The sequence below is a fragment of the Vanellus vanellus genome (assembly GCF_965231255.1).
Source record: "Vanellus vanellus genome assembly, chromosome: 5".
Taxonomy (NCBI): Eukaryota; Metazoa; Chordata; class Aves; order Charadriiformes; family Charadriidae; genus Vanellus; species Vanellus vanellus.
The window spans coordinates 39,602,724-39,624,011 of NC_138910.1; the positions used below are offsets into that span (position 1 = coordinate 39,602,724).

The 21,288-nt window shown below is 43.1% G+C and overlaps 1 protein-coding gene across 3 annotated transcripts in view; it reads left to right on the top strand.

Annotated features, from left to right (window-relative positions):
- The window catches only part of UNC80 (unc-80 homolog, NALCN channel complex subunit), a gene marked incomplete at both ends in the record, with an annotated part of 134,769 nt that overhangs the window by 91,196 nt on the left and 22,285 nt on the right, over positions 1 to 21,288 (top strand). For all 3 annotated transcript variants that reach the window (XM_082483916.1, XM_082483915.1, XM_082483917.1), the window contains 11 exons: positions 2,296 to 2,476; positions 3,412 to 3,680; positions 5,954 to 6,088; positions 6,867 to 7,005; positions 8,543 to 8,639; positions 9,341 to 9,511; positions 9,725 to 9,817; positions 11,982 to 12,017; positions 13,797 to 14,015; positions 17,996 to 18,196; positions 20,622 to 20,745. In XM_082483916.1, the coding sequence (XP_082340042.1) occupies positions 2,296 to 2,476; positions 3,412 to 3,680; positions 5,954 to 6,088; positions 6,867 to 7,005; positions 8,543 to 8,639; positions 9,341 to 9,511; positions 9,725 to 9,817; positions 11,982 to 12,017; positions 13,797 to 14,015; positions 17,996 to 18,196; positions 20,622 to 20,745 (1,665 nt within the window). The remainder of the gene's footprint in view (positions 1 to 2,295; positions 2,477 to 3,411; positions 3,681 to 5,953; positions 6,089 to 6,866; positions 7,006 to 8,542; positions 8,640 to 9,340; positions 9,512 to 9,724; positions 9,818 to 11,981; positions 12,018 to 13,796; positions 14,016 to 17,995; positions 18,197 to 20,621; positions 20,746 to 21,288) is intronic.

Sequence of the window (21,288 nt, forward strand, 5' to 3'; positions counted from 1 at the left end):
TTTAAAGGCTGCCACTCATGCTGCATGCAGATAGAGAGCTTTACTGGAGAAGTAGCAATTGTCACGAAATCTACCCTGGTGCCATTGGACAGCCGTATGGTATTTTAAGAAGAGTCAAAGGCGGCAATGTGAATTCCCTCTCAATCTCTCCAGCCAGCTTCTTTTGGGTGGATCATTTTTCATTTTCCTACACTCGGTCAGGAGAGCTTCAGTTGCCTCAGCTTCAAAAGTTGCTTATTCCTTTCTTTAACATGACCTCTGGATCTTTAGGAACCCATTTAAGACCTTTTCTTCTCAAGTCTGTCTGGCTGTGGAGCAGGAATTATCTGTTCTACCTTCCTCTCTGTCTTCTCACTGTAAAGAACGCTACCTGCCTCTCTTCCTTGTCCTGCTCTCAGATGCTAGTCTTACTGTAGCTACTCCCAGAGGCACAGCAGTAGCAATTTTTTCGTCAGGGGAATCTCTGCCCTCAGAAGAGCACTGTCCTCCTTATCTTCCAGCCTCACGACCTGATAATCTGTCTGATCCTGATAATGTTCTGCAGTGCCAAGGACCTCTCCCCTTAGGAACTAAACCCTAACTAAAGTGGCAGGGCAGTGCCTTTAATGTGCTGCAGACCCCTACAAGTATCATTTCTTTAGACAGTAAGACAATGGCATTGAGCTCACTCTACCTGTAGAAGCCACATGCCCTATTTTCCACAAATGCAAATTTGTCCCAGTAGCACAGGGTTGAGTGTTTAGGGAAAAGTTGCTCTAGCTGTATCTGCAAAGGATGCTAATAAGCAGGAAATAAATTGGTATTAACAGTTGCAATATTTTAGCCAAAAAGCAGCCACTGTAGTTGTCTCCCTGGCAATGTGAGTGCAGGGACAGGAAAATATCATCAGGAATGGTTATGAAAAGCAGCTACAAAGCTGCTTAAGAGGACTAGCAGCTAAAATAATAGAGAATATAGTTAATGCTGTCTCATATATGTATGGTACAGAATAGGGGAATATTTCACATGCTGCATCTCTCAGTATAAAGTCTTTAAAAATCTGAAATTACCTGGAATCATTTTGGTTGCTTCTCTGGCAGAAATTATTCTCTCTGTGGTTCTAGGAGATGTGTCCCACATATCAAATAAAGTTTGATATGCCCTACGTGACCCCAAAAGATTAAGATGGCCTGTCCAGTTTTGTCAGGGCATTATTTTACAGTCCACATTTTTCTATTTAGAGTACTTAAGAGGCCAAAATATTTCTAAGGTAAAGCTTAAATCAAGCGTCTAGCAGCCTCTCTGTAGTCATGCTAGAAGTGGCTGGACAACATCCAGCTTCAGCAGAGAAAAGAGCACTGTAGCATCTACCCACAGAGCAGCAAGCCATGGAAAAGTACTTTCTTTACTATTGATTGAGCACCCAATTCTAAACTGAGTGCACTTCAGAGCAAGGTCATAGCAACTGCAGGACATGGGAAGCTGAGCTTTGTCACATGTCAAGCCACGTGCTTCAAGTTTTGACTTCATTCCAGTATCTAAGAGCTGTCTTGAAACTGTTTCCAAAGGCAGTTGCTTCTACTACTGAGCATCACTCTGCGTTATGGTTACTTTGACCGTCAAAATAAAATAGCTAGCCTGACTAGTCCTACCAGTCAGAAGTTCAAAGGAGGCTGGTAGAATGAAAATCAGTTTCCCAGCTGGTGTAAAGTAGAAGCGATTATCTGAAGTCAGCAGGACTTTCCTTGTTTACAGTAACTCAGAATTTGGTCTGCTTTATTTTAATGACTACTTTTCTTTTTGCAACTATACATATGCCTTCTATGGCCGGACCTGAGCCAACCTCAACCCAGAAGGTAGATAACCATTCCAGTCTCATGTTGACTACAGTCTAAGACCTCGCAGACAGTAACTGAAACTGTATGGCTTTCAGTTTGGAGTTGGTTTGCCTCTGACTGCCTTGGGGGTCACACTGGCAAAGCTTACGTTAACCTACAAGAAGAATGCATGGCACAGTTGCAGAGTGTTTTACAACCACTCAGGGTCCTCCATAAGACTGAAATAGAAAGTGTTGTTAAAACTTCTTTTACAAACAGGATCCATCTTTGCTGAGCTGAGCTGAAGAACAGCAGTCACACAAATTCTAGCAAAAGAGTGCAGCACTAGCCCTGTGAATTTCAACAGGTTCCTCAGGGCCATGAGTGCAACATCCCTCCCATCAGAGAAATCCATGGAAGCTAACCTAGAAAAGTGCTTATGTGTGGTAAATAACTTCTTGATCAGTCTGATTCTGGTCCTTGTGTCTTCTTCTCTCAGGTGTTCACCCGCAAGTTAGAAGAGGTTGGGCGGGTGTTGTTCCTCATATCACTGACACAGAAAATCCCTACTGCGCACAAGCAGTCCCATGTATCTATGCTCCAGGAAGACCTCCTGCGCTTGCCTTCATTTCCCCGAAGTGCCATTGATGCTGAGTTCTCACTCTTCAGTGATCCCCAAGGTATGGCCTTTTGATAGCTTTCTCTGGTGGTTGTACAGGGCCTAGAAGGTTCCTGTGAGGCACTTCATTTGCCTTAGAAACATACAGACTTGTAGCACTACAGAAAGCTGATAAATCTCTGCCCATGGAAAATGATACATAGCTATTGGTTTGTAAGCACAACAGCAGAAAGGCCTTTGCTGTTAGAGGTCCCCAGATGAAGCTATGTTCTTTAGACGCAAATGAGAATAAGTTATAATTATGCATAAAAATTATGCATGAAACAACAGCTGGAATACTGTGTCCAGTAGCATAACTGGACCTAAAAAGGATTGCTCAGAGCCCTTTGCCATCCACTTTGAGGAAACAATGGACTTTCAGTGAAGACGGGGCAAATTCTGCAGCAGGGATATAGAAAAAGCCCTTTTTTAGAAACTTTGCTCTGAAAGTCAAGTAGGGTTTCCAGCCTGACTTGAGGATTAAACAGGCCACTGCTGCAGGACGGTAAACATTGGCAAGTTCTGTAACAGGCCTTAAAGGCACCTGTCTTCAGAGGCATTGTTGTAACTGTATTATGTCCTGTAATGTGTGGGACACGTGAAGGATAAAAATTCAGCATAAATCCACACAGCCATTCAGGTTGTGTGGGGCAGATGATGCATGTACAAGATCAGATCTACTTCTGCTTTTTAAGAGAATTTCCAACCAGTGGGGAGCAGATTTAATGAGCTGTGTGATATTCATCATTCTTCGTCTTCATGTGTGTTGCTTTCAGTCAAGGTTTGCTCAAGCCCTGCAGGCACTTCCACAAGTACAGGACAGGTGAAATCATTTTAAAAAGGCAGAATGATGGTCAGTGTTGTGGGATGTTTCTTTGGAGAAACATTTCTCTAGGAATGTTGTGAGGCTGGCTGTGGTGGACAGGGTTGATTGCTGTCACCTCTTCTTCCCCACAGCTGGGAAAGAGCTCTTTGGTCTGGACACTCTTCAGAAAAGCTTGTGGATTAAGCTGCTGGAGGAGATGTTCCTTGGCATGCCCAGCGAATTCCCCTGGGGGGATGAGATCATGCTGTTCTTGAACGTCTTCAATGGTGCCCTGATCTTGCACCCTGAGGACAGTGCCTTGTTGAGGCAGTACGCTGCCACAGTCATCAACACCGCTGTGCACTTTAACCACCTCTTCTCCCTCAGCGGGTACCAGTGGGCCCTCCCCAGCATGTTGCAGGTGAGCCATTTCCATGAACAATACAAGGGAAGACTTCCAAGAGAGCACTTTGTTATAGAACTGACTGTTACTGGAGAAACTTTAAACTGCTGAGTCCTGGTACCGTCACAGGTTTGGGGGGCCCCAAGAAAACAAACAACAGATCAGGGTGGGATGGCCCAAACCAGCATTCCTGAGACTACATCCCCTTTTCTACTTGAGTAAATGACTACATTTTCTTTTCTTCTTTATATTAAGTGAATTAATGTTTGTTTCCCTTTCTATGTACTTCCACACAAAAATGTGAAATTTCTGGAAATTTTTTGGACCTTGGGTCTCCCTCAGTGTTTTTTTCTCCAAGGATGGTGGAAATTTGGGGAATAGTTGAAATATCTAGATTTGCTACTTGCTGATTGAAACTAAAGTATATTCACTTTTTAAAGTATGATCATTGTGTTATCTGCAATTTAAATAGCAACAGAAAATAACACGAAGTGTTTATGAAAAACTATATGTTGTCTTTTCATGTCAGTGATGACATATATTGCAAGTGTTAAGAGGTAGAGTTTCTCTTCACTTTCAGGTGTACAAGAATGCTTTTTTCCCTGTTGACATTTGAGAAAAATCAAATACTGAAAATAGAAAAATCCTGCTGTTGTTGCTTTACAGACAAAAATATTATTTCTGCAGAGTTTGAAGACAATATCTAAATAGAGATTTAGTATTATAACTGTTCTTTCTGTAAAAGAAACAATGACCATGACATCCCCATGTATGTTCATTTTAATATAGTTAACAGAGCACAATAATTAGGACCAGTGATTAATTTAGCTATCTAAACAAATTCTTTAGTAAGTGGAAACTCTAATATCAGGCATTACATGGTTAGGTAAGTATGTATTGGGTCTAGATCTGCAGTGCATGGGTTTATTCATTAGAAGCAAGTAATTTTGAAAGAAAATAACTTAATAACTTAATTTGAAGTAGTTGACAGTAACCATTCAGTCCTGTGAAAGACTTTCTTCATTTTCACTTTTCGTACTGAGAGAAATTAGTTTTTTTAATTCTCCCCCCACCAATTACTGACAGCTACTGAATTAATAAAATGCCACTCTAGAGAGGCAAAACAAGTAATTCCACAAGAAAACCTTACTAGAAACCTTCAAGAGCCCTGTGCTGTAACGTGAATTTTGCACTACCATAAAATCTCAGCATTACCTATTGCCAGCAAATAGCAAGAAAATCCTGCCCACCCCGACCCCAAACCTCCCACAGGCTCGTACCAGCAGAGAAGTGCAGGCAGGCAATTGGAATGGACAGAAGGCAGCAGCACAGTGAAGTTGTTCCTAGCAATTTATACTGTTTACATAACTGAGAAACAAATCCCACATCTTTGGCAACGCATTGGCTGCACGGTTCAGTGGCAAGCCCTGAAGGAAATGTCACTCTAGAAACCCTAAAATATCTTAAAAGTGGGTGGAACTGTCAGTGTGTTGGAGGACAGGCTAGGAGTTCAAATTATCTTGACAAACTGGAGATGCAGTCTGAAAAAAGAAAAAACAGACAGATTATGTTGATCAGGTTGGACAAGCGTAGGTCCTTACTTATGAATAATCAGCCACATAAATATGGAAGGGAAAGTAGCTGATTCAGTAGCGCTTCTGCAGGACAGAATATTTGAGTTGTTATAGATCTGAACCTAAACATGAATCAATGGTGTCCTTCTGTTGAAGGATAAAAAAGAAAAAGAAAGTATCTCAAATGCCATTCTGGAATGAACATACGGGTCTGTATCCTGTGAAAGAAACGTGGAAGAATTTGGCTGCTCCGATCAGCAGTACTACTGACTTGAAGTGCTGGCTCTGTCCAGCTGTGGGCACTGCACAAAAAAACATAAGTTAATTGAAGACACTGCAGACAGGAACAGGGATGTACATCTAGAAAACATGTCATATGAGAAAGGACTAAAAAAGCTGGAATTTGATTTGAAGAAAGCACTCACTGGCTTCAAACAAGTAAAGTGCTTCTAGGAAGGAGAGCTAAGGAATCTACCTCTGATACAAGGGACAAAAAATAATGACAAAGAATGTTCAAGAGTGACAAGCAAACCTTTTTTCTAAGGAGAGTTTGTCCCTAAAATGCATTGTCAGGGAGGGTGAACAAGCCTCCATCTTTTAAGAGTGTTAAGCAAATTTATCAGGAATGACAAGGCTGTAGTCGATTCAGTCTGAGGTCAGGAGATGAAGAGCCCTTCCACTGGAGTAGTACTTCCATGTTCTTTTTCATTTGCTTAGGTATACGCTGACTATGAAAGCAACCCACAGTTACGCCAAGCGATTGAGTTTGCGTGCCGCCAGTTCTATGTCCTGCATCGCAAGCCCTTTATTCTGCAGCTGTTTGCAAGCGTGGCCCCTCTCCTGGAGTTCCCTGTGAGTAAAAGCCATTCCCTAATCTCAGCACGGGGAAGCCTGTGTATGCAGCCAGCCCCCCATCAGAGATCATAAAGAGAAAACAGCTGGAGCAGCAGCACAGTTCTTACTGAACATGTGCTCACTGCACTTGGTGCTGCACAGGACCCTTTCCTGAGCTTACATCTGCGTGCTTTTGTTCATCAGCGGATTGAACAGCATGCTGAGATAATGGGCCACTGGTATCCAGGCTAGTAAATGTGGTCTCACTTTAAATTTCTGTGTATAAATCGGGTACACCCCGAAGGAAAATAACGATTTGTAACTCTTTAAATGCAAATCTTTTCTTAGAATCCAGCAATAGGAGCTAAAAGCTTAATGCCAAGTTTTAGTACATGTGAACTGTAAGACTGGATTAGCCATGTTTGGAAATATTCACTAATTACTTTTTAACATTTTAATGAGTTAAAACAAGTTGATGGAATTTTAATTTGAAGTGGGACTGCCAAATCTAACTGCACATACACTGTAAGCACATACATCTTTCTCCTTCACAGGGCAGCAAAGATCTGCTCTTTCTGGGAAGTAAAGCTATGTGCGGTTTTCAGATCATTCTTACACTGTAGCATCAACCTGTTGAGTCAGGCGAGACTTATTGTTTGACAGCAGTAAGCTCTTGAGCTCCCTGTGGGCCCTTTGTCAAAAAAAAAAAAAAAGTTGCCCACAGCTCCAGATAAAAATTCCTTGGATGCACCCAGGCCCTCAGAAAATCAACCACGAATGTCTGTTGTTGAAACAGGATGCTACAAACAACGGAACCAGCAAAGGAGTGTCAGCTCAGTGCCTGTTTGACCTGCTGCAGTCTTTAGAGGGAGATACTCCAGACATTTTGGACATCTTAGAGCTAGTGAAAGCAGAAAAGCCTCTCAAGTCATTAGGTAACAGCAAAGCACCGTTTATTCAATCATTCCGGTTTGTTGTTTATTGGTTCAACATGCGTTTGATGCAGCATGATTTGTTCAAGACCCTTTTATTCTCTCAGATGCAGTCATACCTGTTTCTTATGCCTCATGAGGCTTTTAAGGTTGGCTTTATCTATCACCACCATCCTTTCAATATTTTCTGCAGGAGGGGAATTATTAATTTATTTTATTCCAAGCTACTTTTTCTGCATTGAGCCTTCTAGTCTGAGACTAGCCCCTGGCATTTTGAATTTTATCATGTGTGGGTGAAGAATAAAGATGCCTAATAAACTGTATCACGCTGACAAGATCAGTGTCATCCTCTCCTCTGCTCCATGTGGGCAGGAAACAAAAGCATCTTCTCCCGTGGGCAGACTATGACTAGTAAATGATGGATGCCATTCAGACATTCAACAGTGCTGAGTTGTAGTGGGTTGTTAATTTATCACAAAGTAGAATATATACAGCTGTATGATGTATCCAGGGCACTGTATCTCTTGAAAGTTAGCCATGCAATGCAGCATTTAAGAATTTGGCTGCTTTGTGCTTTGCAGGGAAGTAATTTTTTGCTGATTTTTATAAGGATCTTAATTTTTCCAAAAGCTTTCAAAATTTTCACTTCCCTTAAATAATACTGATTTTGATGGACTGTGAAACCCGTCTAGCCTTAGAGTTAAAGCTTCGTTATATACTGGGATTTTATGATGCTGCACAGTTATATCACAAGTTATATTATAAAATGGTACAGAAATGGAAGATATATTTTCCTCTTTGTGGATTGTAGTAAACATTTATACAAAAGCTTTGGGTTTTCTGTGGAGGGTTATTCAAAGTCACCTCTGAAAATTCCCAAGCGTGTGTTGATGGTGAGACTGTAGATGAGTATGTTGTGTGCCTGGTATTTTCCAGATGAAGATCAGAATTATCTAAAACATCTGACTTCCAAGTTCCGTTGTTCAAAGTGATTTATGTGCTTCAATGGTTTTGAAAACTTTTTCCCAAATCACTAGCAAACCAAACTCACTTTTGTGCTGGTGCCCATAGGGCTACCAGTAGAGAAGGGGCTTGATTTTTTAGAAGTAAAACTGTCTTCTGCTGTCAGAATAATTTTTAGTGTGGTGCAAACTTCTAGGAGAAAGTAGAGGGAGCATAAAAATTTTCATTAAGTTGCCACGTGTCCTTGTCATGCATAAGCTTAAGATTTTGCTGTGATGGGTGATGTTTGAAATGGGACTCCAGTAGCAGCTGTAGCCTGAGCTGTAGGCTCAGCAGTGATTTGACCTCCTGAGAACTGTTTCTCCCCTACTGGGTTCTTGGACGGCAGGGTGCAAGTGGGAGTGCAGCATATGTTTCCTTTTTATAGACAGATTTTTGTCAAAAATCAAGAGCCTATTGGGGATTGTTAACATGAGAAGCAAGCAATTGAACAGGGGAAACAGGAAAGAGTGTTCTAGCTCCTTTCATATTCCGTATGTTTGTGTGATAGTCTTCTCATATTGCTTTACTCCCTCAGACTTCTGCTACGGGAATGAAGACTTGACCTTTTCAATCAGTGAAGCCATCAAGCTGTGTGTGACAGTGGTGGCCTATGCTCCTGAATCATTCAGAAGGTGCTAATCTGTTTTCTTGGTTTGTGCAGACTCAGAAAAGGCATAAAAGTGGCATATGGCATGCGAAACCAAGGCAGACAAATGGAGGCAGAGCATACAGAAATTCCAAGCATGGGGCTTCTCTGTGAGGCCAAGCCTCTGCCTGTTGGTACCTTTCCTAAGGCACCAGTTCCAAACCCTGCCGGCTGCCGGCTGCAGCTCTCAGCTGGATGGCAGTCAGAGCGGCAACGCGTAAGCTGTGTTCCCAGGTGGGGGTCACGCTGTGTCCTGCAGGTTTCTGTTTTTGGAGCCGATGGAGAGGGAACTGGAGGGGGAGAAACAGGCAGCTGGAAAGAACAGGAAGATACAGAGAGAGGGGAGGTAAACTGGTAAAACAGAAAAGATAGTTTCCAAGAGAGAATCGGAGAAGAAAGGAGTCTTTGGAAGGGAAAATGAATGTCTGCAAATGGATGACGTTCAGAAGATACCTAGAAGTCTGGGTTATTTTTATTATTATTGTTTCATGCGTCAGCTAATTTGCCCCTTGATGTCCCTGATCCAAGAGTTTCTTTGGCCCAGGACTGCTTATCTAGTGAGAAGCAATGAAATCACAGGGCCAGTGAGGGATCCATGGGTCTTCAGATAGAAACTTAAGCCTCTGCCTGATGTGAGTTTCAGGACTGACAAAAAAACCCCAGACCAAGTATTAATTATTTTTCCAGCCTCCAGATGCTGATGGTCTTGGAAGCACTGGTTCCCTGTTACTTGCAGAAGCTGAAGCGACAAACCTCTCAAGTGGAGACTGTGACAGCAGCTCGTGAGGAGATTGCTGCTATGGCTGCCCTTGCCACCTCTTTGCAGGCCCTCTTGTACAGTGTAGAAGTTCTCACCAGGTAACCCACATGGTTCAAAGGTCTGAGCCTGCATTTGGTTATCAGTTTGGGGAAAGGGAATGCACAGGAAGTCACAATATGCAACGCAGCTTGAATAATGGTTGAGTTTTAGACATGGTAAAATTAGTGCCAAACTTCACCAGATCACGCACAGAATTTCAGTGATCTTGTTAGATGTTGTCTTTAGCGTGCTATTCACCTTCCCTTTGCCAGGCCTATGACAGCCCCACAGATGAGTCGATGTGACCAAGGCCATAAAGGGACCACAACAGCAAACCACACCATGTCAGCAGGTGTGAACACCAGGTACGTCAGTGGACTTTTCTTTCTTTCTCTCTCATTTTTCTGAACAGCTGTTTTTTTGGGGGTGGGGGGCTGGGGGGTTAGTAAGGTAACAACTGATTGCTCGGAGTGCTTGGAGCACTTCCTCAGACTGCTGAGGAAGTGCTGTAGGTACTGTGAGAGAAAACAGTCAGACAAAACGTGCACATAGCCCAGGACTGAATTTCTGACAGTAACCAAAATCCCCAAGACAACAATTTGTCATTTAAAACGATGTGACTAAATAGAAGACCAGGATACCAAAATGGAGGACACCCATCCTAAATGTCTTTTTCTTTGTTTCCCTTTTTGCACTCTAGAAGTATACTGACAAAGCAACTATGTCCCTCAGTTCTCTGCTCTGCCTACTTCTGGGTCCACTGTCAAAGTGACCACTGGGCAAAGCACACTTGGACAGCAGAAGGGTTGGATCCTTCTGGCCTTGTTCCGAGAGACTGAACAGCAGTGCAGGCTCAAACTGCACATTAGTTGGGACTCACAGAGACTGGCACCTCCTCTAGTTTTTTCTCTAGTTTTCTTTTCTTTTCTTTTCTTTTCTTCCTTTTCCTGTTGCCTTTTCCTTTTCCTATGGTTTGTTTCTATCACCTTTACCTCCACATTAGTCTGGGTTTTTTTTTTTTTTCAGTTACAGATAGCAAAGGAGTGGATGGCAGAGAATTTGAGAGAAATGCCCTCTTTAAAAAAACACAACACAAAAACCCCACAAAAAAAATCTTCACACAAAAGAAGGAAATAAGAAAGGAGATGGCACCAGTAGACTGTAATACTGCTCCTTGGCCATATTGGCCATTCAAATTAGGCTGCTGCAAATTAGACAAGGCCACTGGACAACTTACTCACTCATAGTGCAAGGGCTTCAGAAATCTTGTTACAATATCCCCCCACAAGCATTTGGGATTATGAAGGTTTTCTCTGCAGTACTGATGACTCTTCTGGGCAGCCCTGCCTTCTAGCCAGGCTATGTCTTACTGTTCTTAAAATCTGAATGCTCATGCTGACCCGGAAAGGGAATTCTCCTGTAGTAAAATCTGGAATAGCTGTTCTTCCAGAGCAGAGTATTTCCTCTGGATTTCTCTTTTGTCCGTACCAGCTGATAGTAAGTCTGTACAGAGCCAATAGTCTAGTACAACACCACGGGCTGTATAGGACTGTAAATCAGGAACACCATTCCGGCAAGACATGCTTTCCAAGTCTTTTCCCTGTCTTCTTTTGTATCGAAGTGAGATAGACCTCGCTCCCTACATGGATCATCAAAGGGCTATTTATGTCAATTTATAGATGTGTAGTGCACACATCTCGGTTGGTAACTCCTGGAATGAGTCTGTTAAGACCGATTCAGGCATGGATGAAATACAGCTTTGACTTTTGATCCTGGATCTGAGAAGCAGATAAACCCCTTCAAGCTCAAGTCTGAAGTATATACATGCCATTTACTTTCATTGCAAGATTGCCTAGTCTAAGGAAAATAAGATCTAATGTAAAGTACTGCTTTATTATTTGTCTGCTGATTTTGGAGAGCAGTTAGTATGTACCAGCTGACAGGCACTGTAGAGACTCCTGATGTTGTGTGACTCAGACATCTTGATTTACATTTTCAGATCTTTCTGATTATCAAATGTTCAGTCTCTGATCCCAAATATTTTTGCACTGCTTCAGGTTTCCTGCCCTTGTTTCTTCTGTTGTGTTGTCATTGCAACAGACATCTGCTAGCAACAGCAGGAGTTTCTTGATGGTAGAACTGCTCCAGCCTTGGACCTGTTAGCCAAATGGTTCTGGGTTTGTTAATGCTTCCTCAACAAGAAGTGGCAAGAGAAAATGAAAACAAAACAAAAATACACTCTGAGGTATTCTTTCCACTAGGTGAGCTCTGGCTTTGTGAAACAGACCGAGCACTGGGGTGAAAATAAGAGAAATTGCTTGAAAGATGGCTGTGATTTTTAAGACTGAATTTTTCCTTTCATAACAAGGGCAATAACTCCAGGAATCTGTTGTTTGCTGCCAGTTTGGAGGTAAAGGCTATCCAACGTGGTCACTAACTATGTGTAACCATTGTTCCAGTGAAACAGAAAGGCACAGTTTAGGCATTACTAAGTTGCTGTTTAAAACTCCACTGTTTCTGTTTTCCCAGGTACCCAGAACAGGGAGCCAAACTACACTTTATCAGGTATAGTAAAATCTTCACTTAGTCTTTCTTGACATGTGATGAACTATTCCCCAGCAGTTTCCAGGCTCACTGGGTAACACCCACTATAGCTGTGACAAGCAAATTTTTCAGGGGAGGGTAGCAAGTATAGTTCATACAGAATCACAGAATCACAGAACCACAGAATTATCAGAGTTGGAAGGGACCTCTAGAGATCATCTAGTCCAACTCCCCTGGTAAAGCAGGATTGCCCAGAGCACATTACTCAGGACTGCATCCAGGCGGGTCTTGAAAATCTCCAGGGAAGGGGACTTCACAACCTCCCTGGGCAGCCTGTGCCAGCGCTCTGTCACCCTCACCGTAAAGAAGTTTTTCCATGTATTTGAACGGAACTTCCTGTGTTCTAACTTGTGCCCATTGACCCTCGTCCTGTTACTGGGAACCATTGAGAAGAGCCTGGCTCCATCCTCCTTCAACCCACCCTTTAGATACTTGTATGCCATAATAAGGTCTCCCCTCAGCCTTCTCTTCTCCAGGCTAAAGAGTCCCAGCTCTCTCAGCCTTTCCTCATAAGGCAGATGCTCCAAGCCCTTAATCATCTTAGTTGCCCTTCGCTGGACTCGCTCCAGCAGTTCCCTGTCCCTCTGGAACTGGGAAGCCCAAAATTGGACACAGTATTCCAGGTGTGGCCTCACCAGGGCAGAGTAGAGGGGGAGAATGACCTCCCTCGACCTACTGGCCACACTCTTCCCTATGCAGCCCAGGATTCCATTGGCCTTTTTGGCGACAAGGGCACATTGCTGGGCCATGGATAATTTACTGTCTACCACAACCCCCAGATCCTTCTCCTCCAAGCTACTTCCCAGCAGGTCCGCCCCTAACCTGTACTGGTGCCTAGCATTCTTCCTCCCCAGGTGCAGGACCTTGCACTTGGTTTTGTTGAACCTCATTAGGTTCTTCTCTGCCCAGCTCTCCAGCCTGTCCAGGTCACGCTGGATGGCAGCACAGCCCTCTGGGGTGTCAGCCACCCCACCCAGTTTGGTATCATCAGCAAACTTGCTGAGGATACACTCTGTCCCCTCATCCAGGTCATTAATGAATATATTAAACAAGATTGGACCGAGTATTGACCCCTGGGGGACACCACTGGTTACAGACCTCCAACTAGACTCTGTGCCGCTGATCACAACCCTCTGAGTTCTGTCCCGCAGCCAACTCTCAATCCACCTCGCTGTCACCTCATCTAGCCCATACTTCCTCAGCTTCCTAATGAGGATGTCATGGGAGACAGTGTCAAAAGCCTTGCTAAAGTCAAGGCAGATGACATCCACGACTTTCCCCTCATCCAGCCAACCAGTTATAACATCATAGAAAGCTATCAGATTGGTCAAGCATGATTTACCCTTGGTAAATCCATGTTGACCACTTCCAATAACTTCCTGTTCCTCAACGTTTGGAGATGACATCCAGAATGAGTCGCTCCATTACCTTCCCAGGGACAGAGGTTAGACTAACTGGTCTGTAGTTCCCTGGGTCCTCCTTCTTGCCTTTTTTGAAGACTGGAGTGATGTCAGCCTTCCTCCAGTCCTCAGGAGGAGGAAATTATTCACATTTTTAATAAGACTTTGGAGATTACGATTTCCTTTTGGTTTTGTTTTGTTTTTATAGCAGATGCAACTATCTTTTCAATTGCAGCGGAAAGCATCTGTTGCAAAAACAAGCTGGAGAGGTTGTTATAATCTACCCATGCTGTTCCGCTGCATAAAATGCTTCCTTCTTTTTGCATTTTGTATTCTCCAGGGAGAACCTTCACCTACTGGAGGAGGGCCAGGGTCTTCCCCGAGAGGAATTGGATGAACGAATTGCCAGAGAGGAGTTCAGGAGACCGCGGGAGTCATTGCTGAATATCTGCACAGAGTTTTACAAGCACTGTGGTCCGAGGCTGAAGATTCTGCAGAACCTGGCTGGTGAGCCCCGAGTGACTTCTCTGGAGCTGCTGGATGTGAAGTCCCACATGAGGTATTCCACAAGCGTTCTGCTTTTACTTGTTCATTTCAGGGGGATTCATTCCTTTTAGCTCTTAATTTTTCGTAATAGCAGACAGAATCACTTTTTGGTGGTGTAGTTGCATGTTGCTGTCTGAAACATACAGAGTTTGGTTTGGATGTACCTTAGATTGTACCTGATGCTGCTTGTGTGTAAGGAAGGTTTCATATGCTCTTCTCTGCTCTTATTCAGCCCCCCATCTCCAGTGGATGAAATAGCCCTGTGGAAGCCCATCTGATGCATCAGAATAAGTTGCAGTGAGGAGCAGAGCAGATCAGGCTGCCTCTGCAAGGCAAGGGGTGGGGAAGCTGCCCAGGTGGCTGCATACGGCCTTTATCCTCTCCTGTGACGCTGCGCAAGAAGGGCAGAGCAACCACTGCACCGTATTGCATAAATACCTGAAATACGGGGGAGGATGGGGCAGGAGGCATTTACAGGGCCACCACCTCAGTGTGTGATACAGCAGCTGCACGAGCCTTTTATCAAGGTGCAGCACTGAACCCTGCTTGCTGGCTGGATGCTCACTGCAAACCGTTTCATGTGGTGCTGACCTAGAAGAAGTTGGGGGTAGGGCCTCCTATGCATTTTGGACCTTATTCTCTTCTCTGTGTTTGCTGTTCATGGTAAACACAAAATAGCCCAGGTTGCGACTGAGAAGTTTTTTCCAGATGTAAAAGACAAGAAAAGCAGTGAGCAAGAGGGAACGGACCTGATTCTGTTGTCAGTTTTTCATTCATTTTCAAGGGAAACTCCTTTCTCACCCAGTATTATCTCAGGAAACATAAACTCAAATGAAAACAGCACAGATACTCTCCAAGTTAGCCACAGTTAGCACTGTTCTGACTGGGATTAATATGGGAAAACTGGGATTATATGAGGCAGTCCTAGTGTATCCCTTGGCCCGGGGGGAGGTGGGTACAGGGAGAGAGCTCTCTGAGTTCTTTTATAAGACAGATAAATACTTCAAGATCATTCTTTGAAAACAGAACAGATAAATGCCAAGAGGCCATTTTTTATGTCCAAAGCCCAACAGACTCAGTAGATTATTAAAGTAAATAGGGAAGAAAGCAAAGATATGTATGTCTGGGACTGGACTCAAAAGTGAATCAGAACCACCTTAACAATAACGTATGTTGTTGCCCTGAACCCCAAGAGGCCATTCTGGCTGCAAATTATTCCTCTGTTTGAGCGCTGTACCTTTTTCCTCAGGAATGCCTTGTAAAGGAAGATGAAAGGTGACAGATCCTAGCAATGCATAGAACCAGCTCTGTTCCCACCCCTGGACCAAGGAAAACCCTCAAAAAGCTCTTCGTCCTTTTACAAGCATGCTCTGAAAAAAATGGCAAAGCCACTTAGCTGGCAGATTCTGTCACAGTTAGAGATCTTTGGATTCAGGCTGTCTTTGTAGAACACAAAATTATGTTTGACGTTAATTTAGGTCTTGTTTAACAAATGTCGCAAATTCGGTTGGGAATTGGGAGGTTGTTTTTTGTTTGGTTTGTGTGTTTGCGTATGAATTGAATGTTGGTGTTACCCCCCTCTGGCAAATGTGTAATAATTTAGGGGGTAATTTCAAAAAAGAGATGTCTGTTTCCACTGATGCATGTCATTCTTATGTAGTGCTTGGCTGCAAAAAAACCTGAAAATCTGCCTGATGGACATGGCTGCTTTTGCAGTGCCACCTTTAGGCTTTTTCCAAAGGACACAAGCCTCAGAACTCAATACATCTGTTCAGCTGCATTACCAACTCCATGACTTTTAGCCGTACAAGTCTGAAGTAAAAACTTTAATCTTACGTTACAAACAAAGGTGAAATTCTCAGGACGGATTATGTCCTTGGTTAGACATGTTGCAGGTTTTTTAATTATTTCAATGGGAGTGAGGATCCTGTGTCTGATGAATGTACTTTATTTAGTGCAGTAAAGTAAGGGGCTTGCTTCTTTTTACTATCCTAGTTTTACATTTGTATGTAACGTAAGAATGCTCTGAGTGTACTACCCAGAAGTATTTGCAGTTTAACAGTAATGTGGGAACTCCTTTTCTACATGTTTTTACATTCCAGAGTAATTGAGTTTAATTGTTCTCAAACTATTTTATGACCCTCTCTTAAAAGGCGAGTTTAACAAACTTAAATCCATTTGTACAGGAGGTGTTATTGGTATGTTTTCTGGAAAGATGCTTTCTTCTGAGAAGATTTCCATGAAGTAGAGTCACAGTACACAGTAGTAGCTGGCAAATACTGCATTCTTTTTAAGAGAGAAGGTCTTTCCATGGCTAACGGTTACAGCAGTAAAAGTAAGGGTTTGATTTGCAGATGATAATGAGTTGTGCCCTCATTCTCTTATGTCTCCTACAAAGTGCTGGAAATGACTGGGGTTTTGTGGCTGAAACCTGAATTGCTTTATCATAGTTAGCCCTAAACAAAAGCAAACATCATCTCGATACTTGCAAAAATTCATTTCATAAGTATCAGTGAAATGACTGACAGGATTTAACCACTGTAGGAAAAAAAACTTTTCTAAGTAGAGAGCAGATTTACCAGAATGTGATGTGACAGCCGTGGTCTTGGGAGGCTGACAGATGCTATTTCAAAGACTTCAGAAAACAAGATAATATGCTATCCTTTTCAGACAGGATTCAGCTCTCCCAGTTTTCGCCATTTAAAAGTGAAATGTTTAGTCTGCAAAAGTTATAAAGATCTTTCTGGACCTAGTGAAAAGGAGATGCACATCCAATGAGCTGTTTATCCTGGTATTTCAGGAAGATTGGAATTTCCCTGGTTGCTTATTTCTGCATGAACAGAGCTAGAAAATTAACTGAGATTGACAAGTAAAGTTGGATGAAATGGATATCACACTTTATAATGCATAAGAAAGAAAGCTTTCGTATACCATTATGTGCCACTGATATTGTATTACTAGAAAGAAACATAATTATATGATAATTTAAATTTCACAGTGTTTAAGAAAACAGACCTACTCCGCAGTAGGCAAAGTAGTTGTAAAAAGTAATAATAAAGAAACAAACACTGGATAAAGAAACACTTTTATAGCACTTTTGGTTAATCTGAGGAACTTGTTGCCATTGATATTGCTAGGCAGATTTTTAAAGAGAATAGAAATATATTCCGTTAGTTGAAGGCATTTCAGAAAAGCCCCCACAATATGAATAGGACTGTCCTGTAATCATTCACTACAAAGTCTATTGATGTTTCAGTGAGTTTACAGGTTTCTAACCCTTTTATTAGTAGATGCGGCTTTATTACTTGTTTTTGTCTACTACAAATATTCAAGTATTTCAGTAGGTCTTTGTGAAACTGCAAGTGTAAAAGTTAAATGTTGCCATGGTATTTCACAGTCAATACAGAAAATGCCATCGGCGAGGCCATCTGGGAGCGTTAGAAGGAGCAACAGCAACACAATCTGTAGAGGTGTTAGGAGAAACAAATCAAAGCTGCAGGGAATACTACAACATACATGTTGTGTAATGGGAGGCACATTATCTTTAAAATTTAACACCTGAAAATTGCAGAGTGAGACCTCTGAAAGTGGTGACACTGAAAAACAAGAACAAAACCAAAGCAAATCACTCATTAATTGACATACAGGTGATGCCAGGGCTGTGTTTCACATGCATTTGCAATGTTGTAATCTTACTAACAGCTCAGGTACACAAATCTGTGATTCCTGATGTTCCTTTGGTACATTTAATATCAGCGTAAAAAGATTATTTAGACCATTCCCGTGCACATAAATATAAACAGCGATTTGAGAAAAAGAAAAGAACACACCAGGAACTATGGTATCAGGTCTAAGAGTTTAAATAGCAGCACATTTGACTTTCGCATCTTTTTCTTTTTACTAGGCTACTGAAGACTTATCTGTTAGTTCATTGGCATGTGCGGAGAAACGCAAGTTGTATTTTATTTTCCTCTTGACAAACCCTGGTTTTAGATTGGCAGAAATCGCACATTCCCTGCTGAAACTGGCACCTTATGACACGCAGACGATGGAAAGCCGAGGTCTCCGGCGCTACATCATGGAGATGCTGCCCATCACTGACTGGACAGCTGAGGCGGTGAGACCTGCCCTTATCCTCATCTTAAAGAGATTGGATCGTATGTTCAATAAAATTCACAAGATGCCTACTTTGAGGTGAGCAGGTATAATGGAAACCCTCTGGGGTCCGTTTCTGATGTTGCAAGCCTTGAAGTCTGGGTATGTCATCTAACTAAAACTGTCATGTTGCAGTGAACATTTACAACATATCAGAAAATGAATAGATGTTTTTATCTCTGTAAGTGTGCATTTATGTTGACATTTTTGTTGTGTCTTCTGGTAGCAAGAGAAGAAATGCATGGTTATTAAGAACTACAGAGACAGCTTCCAGAAATCTCATTTTTCTTTCTCCAAAATAAGTCTTCAGATTTGTATCATCTCACTACCCTCTATATTTATTTTAGCTGTGAGTTGAGGAGATATTAATTTTATTTTTTAATGGAAGGTTAAGCTGTAGTAAGAGTGTTTCTAGCGTGCCTTCTCATGAAAATGCTGTTACGTTCTCTGTAAAGATAAGAACAGTCTGGAGGTATGCAGTAGCTTCTGAATGCTTCTTAGTAAAGGGAGCAGACAGAACTGCATCAATTGCATCTAGTCAATGGCTAGTGAAAGCCCAGTGCATCACATAGTAGCATTATAGTACAGGCTTTGGCGCATTCAAGATTTATTCAATATGGAGCATTCTCACCTCAGGGGCAGTGATACAAATCCAGTCTGGGTAGTGTAAAATCTCCCAACCCTTCAGATTTTCCAGTGATCTGAGTAAAAACAATGGTTGGTCTCAGTCATCTGCATGGGCCTATGTCCTCAACTGTTTGAACTGCACTTTGTGGGCAGTCTCAGCTGAGAAGCCAAATGATGTTAGAGGACATCAGAATTTAGGACTCAGGCGCAAAACTTTAGGTCCCAGTGAATGATATGTACACAACTAAGATGGAGCAAATAAAAGGGAGGTGATCTCTTCTTTCTGGCATCGCTACCTATCACTTTCCTTTGGCTAACAATCTACTTTAAGAAACTCCTGCCCTTGTGTGGAATTTAGAGGCAGAAATTTTTATGCTTTCTCCTTCCTGTTGGTTTGATTCTTTGCTGTCTTGCCTGCTTCTCGCTCATTCTTTCTTTTCTCGCTCATACTTTTCTCCTGCCTCAAAGGCAGCTTAGGAATCTTCCTGTTCCTGAAGATCTTTCCTCTTTGTGTAAGCTGAATGAATGTTCGTCAGTTAAAATTCCCTTCATATTCTCTCTGTCTATGCCTGTACCTATGCCTGGCTGAAACTGCTCTTCTGTACACAAAGGGATAGAGACAGCAAAGCCACTGGACCAAACGCAGCAACTACATTTAAATGTCATTGGGCCAAGAAGCCTCTTAGAGATGGGGCTGGGTGCCAGACCCCAGGAGTCATCCACTGGGGTACTCACATCAGAATCATTCTGCCTCCTGTGGGCACCCTGCTCCAAAACCAGTGTCCGATGGTAGTAGTATATATGTAACAACAAGTACGAGAACAAACTACTATTCTGGAGATTTAGGAACCGCGGATGGTGAAAGATAAGATATATGTTGGTCTGCATAAGAACTTACATAGTGAACACTTGATGCCCTGTGTATCTCTAAGAAGTCCACTGAGGAACTTGACAAGGGTATTGTTTATTCTTGAGCTAACAAGTTACTCAAGCCTTGTCTTTTTGTCCCAATAAGTGCACGGTCAGGTGTTGGCTTGAGAACTACACTTGCTCCAAAGAGTCAGGCCCTGAGATGAAGGGTGTGAACCACTTTGATGTTACCTATGCTGTGTCTGCTTATGATTAGGAAGGACTCTATTCAGCATCTGCCATGAGAGCTAAAAGCTGTTTTGGTGAAAAAAGCAAAATGTCAGGGAAGAAATGATGCTGGAATGAAGACTTTGGTGCTGGTAGGGAATGAATCGGCCCTGCTGCACAGGTTGAGGAAGGTAAAGATTGTACTGCTGAGCCAGTTTAAATTTAGAGCAGGCTCTGTCTGGGAGTTAATCTGGCAGATCAGACTAGACTTGGCTTACAGGGGGCACTCACAGCTGGTGGGGTTTGTTCCCTTCCATGAGTACATCCACAAGCTACAAGAGATGGAGGAGTTGCTCTTGGTTGGGAGCATGGCACAGCAAACCTTTTCCCTCACACAGGCACACCTGAGACAGGTGTCTGGTGGCTCCCTTTCCTTCACCGTCTGTCGGAGGGAAGCGTCAGGGAGTGAAACACAGCTCATCCACCACTGCTGTTGCGAGGGGGTTTGTGTCGCTGGCGCAAACCCCTCTGCTACGTTTCTCGTCTCTCTCAAATGCCCAGTGTGCTCTGTGGCTCTGTGCTTCTCTGAGCTGCGTGGGTAAAACCTTTTCTCTGTTGCGCACTTCGTGCTCATCTTGGACGTCGTCGCTGTCTGAAACATTTCCTCTGTGGGCGTCAGTGTGTGTCGGTCGCCGTGTTTGCGAGCGTCTGGTGGGGGGCAGGAGGCCCGCGGCTAACGGCACCTACTGTTGTATTGCAGGCGCCAGGTTGAGTGGGAGCCTGCCAGCAATTTGATTGAAGGGGTTTGTTTGACACTTCAGAGGCAGCCAATCATATCCTTCCTGCCTCACCTTAGGTCTCTGATCAATGTGTGTGTCAATCTGGTGAGTAGCCGAGCGGCAACCCCGTGAACCTTTGCTAACCCCCCCCCTGCTGTTGACTTCTCTGGACTGAAGATGACAGTTCATTCCCATTCCTGTCATTTTACCTGTCCCCCTTACCCCTCGCAAGGGGACTTCGCAAGTGACACTAGAGATAGCAAGGTTCATTTTTGAAGTGGTGCATGGGGAGATACAGTGACCAGTAGCGGTGGTCAAGCGATTTATTTCCGTTGCTTCCCACGCACCACTTTGAAGATCCACCTTTGCCAGATTGAGCTGAGAGTTGAGGGCTGCAAGTTGGAGAGTGGGGTGGTGGAGACTGCACACACCTGGTAGAGACGGGGAGAGGGTGGCACTGGGGATACCTACCGTCTCCAGTGGGGAAGAACCTTGATGGCTCTGTCAGAGGCCATCAGGTGTTGGCTAGTTAGAAGGGTTTTACATGGGTGGATTCACTCCACTGTTTGCAATGTCCCTGGCTTGATCTTGTACAGGTTTGCACTGTACAATGTTCAGATCCCACTCCTAGTAGAATTTATGCTCCTA